This window comes from Macadamia integrifolia, chromosome 8 (genome assembly GCF_013358625.1).
Source record: "Macadamia integrifolia cultivar HAES 741 chromosome 8, SCU_Mint_v3, whole genome shotgun sequence".
Classification (NCBI taxonomy): Eukaryota; Viridiplantae; Streptophyta; class Magnoliopsida; order Proteales; family Proteaceae; genus Macadamia; species Macadamia integrifolia.
In genome coordinates this window covers 22,011,221-22,021,186 of record NC_056564.1, presented here as the reverse complement: position 1 = coordinate 22,021,186, position 9,966 = coordinate 22,011,221, and the positions used below count along the sequence as shown (strand labels likewise).

At 36.4% G+C, this 9,966-nt stretch overlaps 2 protein-coding genes across 2 annotated transcripts in view; one reads left to right on the top strand and one right to left on the bottom strand.

Moving 5' to 3' along the window:
- Window positions 1-1,331: 1,331 nt before the first annotated feature.
- LOC122086800 (protein BPS1, chloroplastic-like) lies at window positions 1,332-2,210 on the top strand. The gene has a single exon (XM_042655756.1). The coding sequence runs from the start codon at window positions 1,332-1,334 to the stop codon at window positions 2,208-2,210; it is 879 nt and encodes a 292-aa protein (XP_042511690.1).
- An 893-nt stretch (window positions 2,211-3,103) lies between these two features.
- Window positions 3,104-9,966, bottom strand: part of LOC122085671 (MADS-box transcription factor 23-like) — a 10,455-nt gene continuing 3,592 nt past the window's right edge. The window contains exons 2-8 of the mRNA XM_042654169.1: window positions 9,143-9,218; window positions 7,496-7,560; window positions 7,292-7,391; window positions 6,352-6,393; window positions 5,047-5,088; window positions 4,772-4,947; window positions 3,104-3,514 (exon numbers count right to left, since the gene is read on the bottom strand). Of these exons, the coding sequence (XP_042510103.1) occupies window positions 3,388-3,514; window positions 4,772-4,947; window positions 5,047-5,088; window positions 6,352-6,393; window positions 7,292-7,391; window positions 7,496-7,560; window positions 9,143-9,218 (628 nt within the window). The 3' untranslated portion in view covers window positions 3,104-3,387. The remainder of the gene's footprint in view (window positions 3,515-4,771; window positions 4,948-5,046; window positions 5,089-6,351; window positions 6,394-7,291; window positions 7,392-7,495; window positions 7,561-9,142; window positions 9,219-9,966) is intronic.

Genomic DNA, 9,966 nt, shown 5'->3' with positions numbered 1-9,966 from the left:
CTTGTATGCTTTTTAAACTTGTGGGCTATCAGAGTGTGTACAATGGAAACATCATAAAATTAGGAGGTAATTTTTTTCAAACAGCGGTGAAGGAAGGAGGGATTTTTTCACCTATAGCTATGATTGTGGTAGGATGGATGTGAAGAAATAGTTAAGGACTTCCAACAAATAAGAAGAGAGTAATCATGACCCTAGATTTTTCTTCACGGCGGACAAAAAAAACTTTTCCCATAAAATTTAGTGTAAGTTTGAGGGATTGTAATCTTTGACCTGCTTCAAGGGATAGACAATATCCAGGCAACCCTTCCTCTTATGAATTTGGTGTACAAAAAATTTTTTTGGGGGTATCATTTACTTAGTTTGAATCCAGATGAACCCTTGTGTGCAGTGATAACCTACTGTCGGGAAGAAAAACATATAATTATAATGTTCATTATTTATTTTATGCTTTTGTATTTTCAGTGAAAACTAGTTATAAGATTATAGAACCAGTTTTTTCTTCTGATAAATAGAGGAGAAGTGGATAATAGTCAAGAGGCTCGAATCCGAAACATCCTATTTAAGAGTGGGCTTTCTGTACACAGCTGACCAACATTGATCAGAATCAGTGGGTAACCAGTATACAGTGGATACCACTCCAATAAATGGGTGTAACCCCACTGTATATGGAGTGGAGCCCACGGTACAGCTGGAGACCCATTAAGCCGTGTGTCTCCCACGTTTACCACGCTTCTCAATGGGCATCACCCTAGAGGATATGCTTCCATCCTTCATCCACAGGTTCAGGCAGAGCAAAGCTCAATATGTGAACCCCCTCTCTATATTCTATATTCTATTGGGAAAGATAAACCTGTCCCCATGCATGACGGCAGCACCAGCTTCTCGCAGAGACATCTGTGGGAAGAGGGGCTGCAAGGTCTTTTTGAGTTCACCTGTGTGCGTAGAGATACAGGGCAGGATTCTTTTCTCCATTTTCTATATTCTATAGTCTATATTGATTGGCCTAGTCCAAGGGCATTTTCGTAAACGGGCAAGTGAACTGCTGTCCTTGGTCCTCACAGGTATCTTCCTTGGGACATTGCGTGAGCAGCAAATAAAATGCAGAAGAGATAAGCACATTTGACCACCGCCAGGAACTTCTCATTTTTGAAGCCTTCCAATGGTCAGTGCTCAACAAAACTCAACTCATCTCTCCTGGTTTTCCTTGTCAGAATCCAAAGTCCAACCTATATAAGCTCAACCCACAAACTGAATAATCCAAATCAAATCCTTTATTACTCTCTGCTCGTCTCATGTTTCTCTTAGCCCGTTCTTACAATCACTCCTCCAAAATGGACAATCACCACAGCCACCAACAAGAAGAAGCATTTTCTGCTTCTCTACAAGCTTTCGAATCCGAGATTTTGACATGCCTGAATCAGTTCTCTTTATCTTCCAAATCCAGATCAGATATCCTGACTTTGACATGGATTCAGCAATGTTTGCAGCTTCTTCCTAGCATGAACAAATCATTTAGGAAACTCATACTAGATATCAACTACCCAATGAATAGATGGGAGGCCCTTTCTGTCGATGAGTATCTCAGAGTCACCTTGAAATTGCTTGACCTCCTTAACTCCATAACCTCCTCTGTTTCCCATCTGGGTCAAGCTCGAATGTCACTCTCTCATGCCCTGAGCCTTCGGGGGAATTCACCTTCCCTTGAAATGAAAGCAATTCAGCCACTTGGTTCCATCAAGAACTGGGAAGGAGAAGAGAATGAAGTCAGAACAGGGGAGGCAGAGAATTGTTCCTCCGGGAAAGAACGGATTGTTTGTCAAGCTATGGCAGTATTGAAGGTCATCGGCTTTTGGGTATGTGGTGTTGTGGCTTCAAATCTATGCGGAGACACTGAATCATGCTTGAAGCTCAGGAATTCAATTAGTGGGTTCCCTAATTCTTCTTTGATGAGTTTGCATATCTGTGTCTGTGAAGAGATGATGGCGAAAGGAGGTCTGTTTGAGGTAAGGGAGGTGAATAATGGAGTTGCTCAGCTTGTTTCAGTTACTCGTGGAGGATCAAACATTGCAGTGGCAAAGGAATTGCAAAGAAGAGTGGAGAAATTGGGGAAGCTGTTGGAGGATGTTGAAGAGGAGGTGAATCGGATTTTCTCGGAAATTATGTTAGAGAGAAATGATTTACTTGCTAGCCTCAGCCAACGGATACAATAAGAACAGAGCATGTGTTTCATTCTACAGAGAGACTAATACATGAATTGCCCTAATAGAATTCCATTGTAGAAATCTTAGACTAATTGTTTTTTATTTCTGAGGAGATTTCACTGTTTTTGGAATCATTTATTGTACATTATAAATTGTTCATTAGAATCAATCTTCTTCCTTGTTCTTTCATTTATTTAAGCTGATTCTCGAATCATTTCAAGCAATAATTTTCCCCAATAATATTCATTGGAGATGATAACACACCACAATCTAAAGAGTAAACTAGCAAGAGAATGGAAGCAGCACAGCAACCATCATAATATGTTTGGTTAGTTTCAAGGGCACAAACTCAATAAACAGATAAACAAATAGGTGATGTGGAGCAGGTCATGGTTGAAGTTGGAAGAAAAGCTGAAAGTTTTGCATCTCAACAAGAATGTTTAGTAAAAAAATAAGTGCAGCATGTAAACATGGTGTGAAAATCTGTGTTTTTTGAATTCTTAAATGAACAAGTGACTAAACTGTGAGCTCCAGTAGTGTATAAGCAATCATTAAAATAGAGGGCTGTTCAATATAAACATCTTCAAATAATTAATGAATCTGATTCTGAAGTAGAGACCACAAAAGATGATACCATCTTCAATCTATAGGGAGGTACAAATTGTGACGGCATGTTCTGAGTCTTCAGAATCAATTCATTTCTTAAGGCTCATGACCATTTACTATGTAATTCATTTAATGTCTAACTAGAAAATACTCTTCTCATAACTAGATTATATTAAGTGGAAAATTTGTAAGAGATAATGATATTTACAAAAATAGCATTTTATATTCCATAAACTAACAAAGCATTTGCACAACAAGCAATTGAGTGCTAATGGAAACTCAAATACAAGTATCAATGCACCAAAATTAAGAGACCCAAATAAGTATAAATGGCTACATCACTCCAAAATAAGTCAAACTACATGCACTATAACACTAATATTTCATGCCCAACCTAAAAAAAAATTCAGGTGTTCTCTCTTTAGAAAAAAAGAGTACCTAAAGCTTGTCAGATGATCCAGAAGCCACCCAATTTAAGAAAACTACAAGTAAATGAGAACTGCAATATTTTCTATGATCACTGTTTCAATTCTAGCCTTTTAAACCAGTACCAGAGGACACCGCGAGGTATCCAGCAGCGTTACTCATTACAAGATGAGGTAAGACACTTCAAGGAAGAATTAAGATAAGCCATTCTAGCCCCAGAATTGTTGGAGCAAGATTCTCTTTCAGGTGCTTTCCTCTTGTGGAAAACATCATTTGACAACCTAATAAAACAAAATAGAGGGAATAAGAGAAGATCACAAAATTGGTAGCTAAAAAACACTTTCTTAGTGTGAGACATGGGACAAATCCTATATGCTTTAAAGAGGCAAATGAAATACAAGCAACAAAAAATGAGAGAAATAAATACTGCATGACCAATGATCCTACGACTAGCTCACCCCCCCCCCCACTTTTTTGGGTACTAGTTCATAAGAACTTTGATCACCTCAAGAATAAAGGTTTTGTCATATAATTTTTTCCCGAGGCAATTGATTTTGTAGCATAAGAACTGAATAGAGCTGCTTAATTCTCTTATGCATAATTCCTTTTAGCATAATGAATAATCTAGTCAGAGGATACAACAGCTATACTTTTCTTTACCCATCAAAAAGAAAAATCTATACTTCTCATGGCATATAAATTGCGTTAATATATTCAAAATGTTATTCTTTTTTAAAATTGTTATTGTTTAACAAGTGGGAAACAGCATTGAAGCTGGGCTGCTTCAAATTACAATGGAGGCATTGATACCCTACTTTCAACAGAGAATTGTGCACTTCATAAACTTCCATCTTCTCTTTTTTCAGGTATATGCCCATAGATCGACTACTAATAAAGTGCTTCTTCATTTTTCTGTAAATGATCAAATCTTGGTACAGAGCAATTTACAATATGTTGAAGTAGCAAAGAGTTCTGACTTCTGACAACAGTCTTTTATGTATCTTAATTCAGTGGTCATAAGAGGAAGCAAGACATCTTACACAGTTCTACATGATCAACCTTCCAGGCCCTAGATTTACTTAAAGAACAGACCAGAGGAATAACTCACATGCTCCAAAAGAACAGATCAAATAACTCACATACTCCAAAATGCTCTTCATTTTTCAACTGCTAGACTTGGAGCAATGTGAGTTTCAAAAAGGAAAAGGGGGAAACAATTGGAACTATGTAAACAGCAGTTGTAGTTTGTTATCTAGAAACACCTTGGTAAAGACACATTGTTATCATTTGATCTCATTAGACATAAATAAATCATAAATAAATTCAGACTATAAACTCATAGAGAACCTGAGGTCTATAATTAACAAAAAGAACCAAGTGCATACTCATAGAAAGTCTGAGGTTTATAATTAACAAAAGAACAGGTGCTTTTTTAAGCTCATACTCATTGGTATTCTTAGGATAATAAAATCTGCTGAATATTTATCACCCACAAGAAATAAAATGCATACACATGTACATTAAGGACAGAATATTACCCCAAGTGCAACGAAGTGTCTGAATCTCCTTGCTTATCCACTGCACGATTATGAACCACACTTGAACTTATCACATCAGGCTTTACGAGAGCATATTTCCCTCCCACAGGCTCAAATTCAAGAAAAGCTGGCATTGGACGTTCAGTTGACAGTAGCAGACCTTTAAGCTCTTTAACCTACAAAATTATGGGAAAAAGTAGAATAGTTATACAAGTGTCAAATAGAATTTAAGAGAAATTTCTATCAGAAATCATTAAAAAAAAAAATTGGCTTGCCTGCCCGCGTAAAGTCTCATTCTCCATCATGGCTCTTTGTTCCTGAGAAAGCAAAAAGTAATTCTTCAAAAGTATTCTAGTTTAGTAACTTTAATAGAGAAGTGCATGAGCATAACTGCTAGTTGTTAACAGTACAGGTTAAATGACAAGAACCTACCTAACACCACCCAACATGACCCACTGACACAAAAATTAAGCCAATGTTTATATTATATGGTAATACAAAGAAACCAAGACAACTATTGGCATGAAAAAATACACTTGCTTGACAAAAACACAACCCATTTATTAAGATGTTTTAGGGTTAAATATATTGATACTGTAACTAAGAGGTAATGTCAAGGTTGAGGAAAATTCAACATGACACAACCTGAACACACCTGGTCATGATCCATTGCCACTTCTAACAAAACATGTGGCAAGATAAGTTTTAAGGACTTAAGCTACCACTATTATAGGGACATACATCTATGTAATTGAATATGTCAGCTGCCTTCACTTTTGAGTAATAATATCACCAAAATGTTCTCAATTTGGGTCAAACACCGTTTCTAAATGACACAGCCGACTGTTGGGCTTAGTTCTGTAACTGTATGAATGTTCCCATTTTGACATAAGCTGTACAAAGAGATGTTCACCATCTAATCTCAGGATGCTGGCAGATGTTTAAAAAATTTCCTGCCCATAATATAAAATTTTGTTTCGGGTTTGGGCCCCAGTTCCCCTTCCTTGAAAAGAAAAATCCAGAATAGCAGGAAAAACAAAATCAGAAAATTTTAAGACTGGGCAGTGTTAAAGCTATAACAGCATGGTAAAATATGTAATCTTCATGAAACGTAACTAAGATGCAAGGATTATTTATTTGAGAGCATTGACCCGGGGGAAGAATTTCCTAAATTTTCAAGGAGCAATTTAGTCAAGCAACCGCCTGAAATGCAATTCTCATAATAGAAACACCAGAGGACCTTAGATACTTCTCTACAAGGCTTAGATCCTCTCTATTTTTATTATAGAAATATAACTTTCTACTAGGCCTAGATACTCTTATCCCCAAAAAATAAATTTAAAAGTTCTCAGAATCTACAAGATTAAACAATTCTCTTTCTCTCCTCAGCATCATAACTCTCTAATGGGCTTAAATGCTATCCTAGAAGATTTGAGTAAATTCTTGTTGTCATTCTATTTTCTTTCTGCATTTGCTTTAAAAAGAGAAAGAATGCAAGAGAGAGTGGAAACATACATGCTCAAAAGGAAAACACCATATCAACACAATAAAATGCCAATAAGTAGAGCAATATAATGTACCTGTAAAGTCGATTTTTCAAGCCGTTCCAACAGTAATTGCTCCTGAAACATTAGAATTCCCAGTGAAGGTCATGAAACCACATGTTAACTGATGTGATACTGTCGAAGTAAGGATGTGATATTTCGGCTTCTAGTGCTTTCAATGAATCAGGCTGGCCTAACTTAAACTTCAACACTTTTATACATAATTAATAAAGTATTTATATGCATGTTAGTACCTATATTAATAATTTAAAAGAGAAATGAATAAATACTTCCAAAAATTGTGTTCCTAATGTGTAAAACTTTAATACCTTCCTCAAAGTTAAAGGCTATGAGTGGGGATTTTAATGCCCAATGCCATGACACATAAAGTAATTCAACTCGACTCAACTAAATGGCATAGCTAAAGTCTAAAGAATTATTTACCAAAAAAAAAAAGTCAACTGAATTTATTCCAAACTAATATATGTATATATAGTTTGCATATATATATATATATATATAATAAAGTAAGTAGGCTTCGAAGGGGATATAACATGGTGTGATCATAAAACCTCAGGGTGCTAGTGAGAAGATGCAGATTTGAGTCTGACGGAAGCCACTTCATGCTAAAAGTGCTGAAGGTGAAGACTGAATCCAGTGCACCCCTCCTGGAAACCTGTGGAAGCAGGACTTAACTGGGCTATGGACCATTAAACAAAATCAACTTGGGCCTGGTCCAATTAAGACCCAAACCTAGCTTGTTGACTGTGCTTATTGGGCAAGCTTAGGGTTGTTACGCTATTCACATACTAGGCTTCAGCCTAAAACTGTGAGCTTCTCTGGGGCCCACGCCAGGCATCAGCCTACCCAGACCAGCTCATTGACAACCCATTTGCTTCTTGTGGAAAATTCTTAAAGGTCTTTAAATAAACTTCATGCAAGTTATGGAACTGCCGATTCTTAGAATTTGCAGTACCTTTCTCTCCTTCACAGATAATATCCCTTGACTTAATTGATGCTCCAGATGCTGCAAATCTTCTATGCTCAAGCCATTCAGTTCCTTGCCCATCATGTGCCTACAAAAGATGAATAACAAGAACAATGGGAAACACAAATATTTCAATCTATATTCACAAAGCAAATTGAAGAAGAACACCAGATACAACTTTAAAGCACATACATGTGTGCCATTTGCAGCTTTGCAATTTCATCTTTCAGAATGATAACCTCCTCAGATTGTTTCTTCTGTATGCAAAAAAGAAAGGGATGGTAAAGAGTATCAATCCCCAAAATAAACAAGAAATCATATACTTTATAATAGGCATTTCAAATATGTAATCAAAGTAATAAGAGAGAGAGAGAGAGAGAGAATACAATAAGTGTAAGCAATAAAAAGAATTCCCAATAGACTGGAAAAAGAAGCTTCAAGATTCTTTGCCAGTAATTAGATTTCATATGAAACATTACTCTGCAGCACCAAGATATCTTAAGAACCCATCAAAAGACAACAGACTATTAAATATGCATCAAGATATGTGATTTGGCGAATTGCATGAATATACTCAGTGTATGCCAGAGACAGCATACAAGCAAATGGGAAATTGAGAATAAAAGCCATTTTCAGGATTGGAAGCCCACACCACACAATGCAGACAACCTTAAATGCAAATCTCTGAAGACAAATAGTATCTTCTTTTTTTATTATTTTTTTTTTTTTTTCTGATACTAACAAAAAAGATCTTCTATCCAAAGCAAATGAAGTAGTCATCTCATTTTGATGTGTGAAAATTTTCCCACAAACCTTCAAAGCAACAAGAAAGGTTACATATTAAAGTGTTTTAGTAACAATATCAGGTCAGGGTATGGGCATTAAGGTTTTAAACCATTTCCCATTCTTCCTTAAAGTTCTTTGTTGCCTTTAACAAATACCAATGCACAATTGATACTGAAGCATCTAGCAGTTCAACCAGAAAGCAAATTGGGTTGTCCTCCTTGATATAATAGGAATCATTGGCAAGGTTATTGAGTTATCCTCTTATTTTATTTATTGAATCTTTGGGTTGCCAACAGTCCATGGCCATAGAGTTGGATTATTTATCTACTGGATAATCAAACACTCAAATCTCAACTCAAGAACTTTGTTAACTAACTCTTGGTACAACTGGATTTGATAAGAGTGCTCTTTTATAACACTCAGTCTAATAAAGAAACCCTTCTTATTCATCCCAAAAAAAAACCCCTTCTTGTGATTCTTTCTTGACACTTGGTCCTGTTCTTGGATTTCATAGCCTAAACCATATAGCACAACATTTGTCTTAGCCCTATTTCGGAACCCTAATCAAACCAAAACCCCGAAAATAGAACTATTTGAAACCTCTTGAATAAAGGCTGTCAATGGGCCAGATTCTATCCAGATCAATTCTCGTAGTCAGTCTGATTAAGCCAAATACAGAAATGCCAATATCCAAAAAGATTAAGATCTTGTCCATTTAGCAATCAGATTGATATGAAATGCATTTTCTATTGCACTACCAGAAATAATTTAGTATGACAGATGTAACTTTCTATTATGTATCAATAAGACCCATACAGAGGATATTTTAACCATATAATTTGCTGTGTTCTATATAAGCAGTAGTAGGAATGCCATTTAGCTGAGAAAAGGCTCAGTTCAGTCAGTATCTAATCAATAGGGGTCATTTATGATTTTCCTTTTTAATATCACAACTAAAAATTTATTAAATGTCTAAATGATATAAAGAAACAGCTTGGGCCAGTGAAAAAGGAAGAAAATCAGATTTTTTTTATTAGGTATAAAAATCACTACCTCTTGCTCATATTGAACCAAAGAAGCTTCAGAACGTTCCATGCACTTGGTATATTTCAAAAGTGTCTGCTTCATGCTTCACAAAGAACACAGCAATCAAAACAAGTCAGTTCCTTCCAGTCCAAAGAATCCAATGGTCGTGTATGTGAACATATGTATCAGATTCCATCTCAATTGCAGAAAGTAACATATAGTCAACATTAAATGTCATAATGCTCCAGTCATCCTACAAGATATGCCATGTCACATGTCAGCTAAGACCCATATTTTGTGAACACATAGACGCCAAGGTCCTCTTCAAGCCTGTCAAGTCCCAGTCTAGTTGGAGTGGGCTGAGTAGAAAAATGAAGCTTTGAAGATCCAGGTCTGCTGGAGGATTACAGGAGGATGTATGTCAATAATACATGGATGGTTGAAAATAAATGGGTGCACAGATATACATGGGAGGTTATTTTATTATTATTGTGGTTGGGATTTAGACATGTGACACTTCAGACATTGCCCTTTCTATGCTATAACCAAGACAACCACATCATCTTGCCACATTGAAGAATTATATGGTCCCACTAGATAAGCATATCTGGTTGGACCGTAAAGTGGAAATTTTCCCAAAATGGGATAAATCTACAGCACAATGGAAAAGGAAAGAGTATTGAAAGCATGATGCACAATAAGTTGAGGCTCAGACAACATGAGTTTTGGTTAGCCTCTGTATCCAATATGTTATGACAGTTGGTGTAGATGAAGGAGGAAAGATCATTTAGTGATGATAACAAATTCCAGCTGGGCAGCTCTGCTCATGTGGGTATCGTGCTCCACCCCCC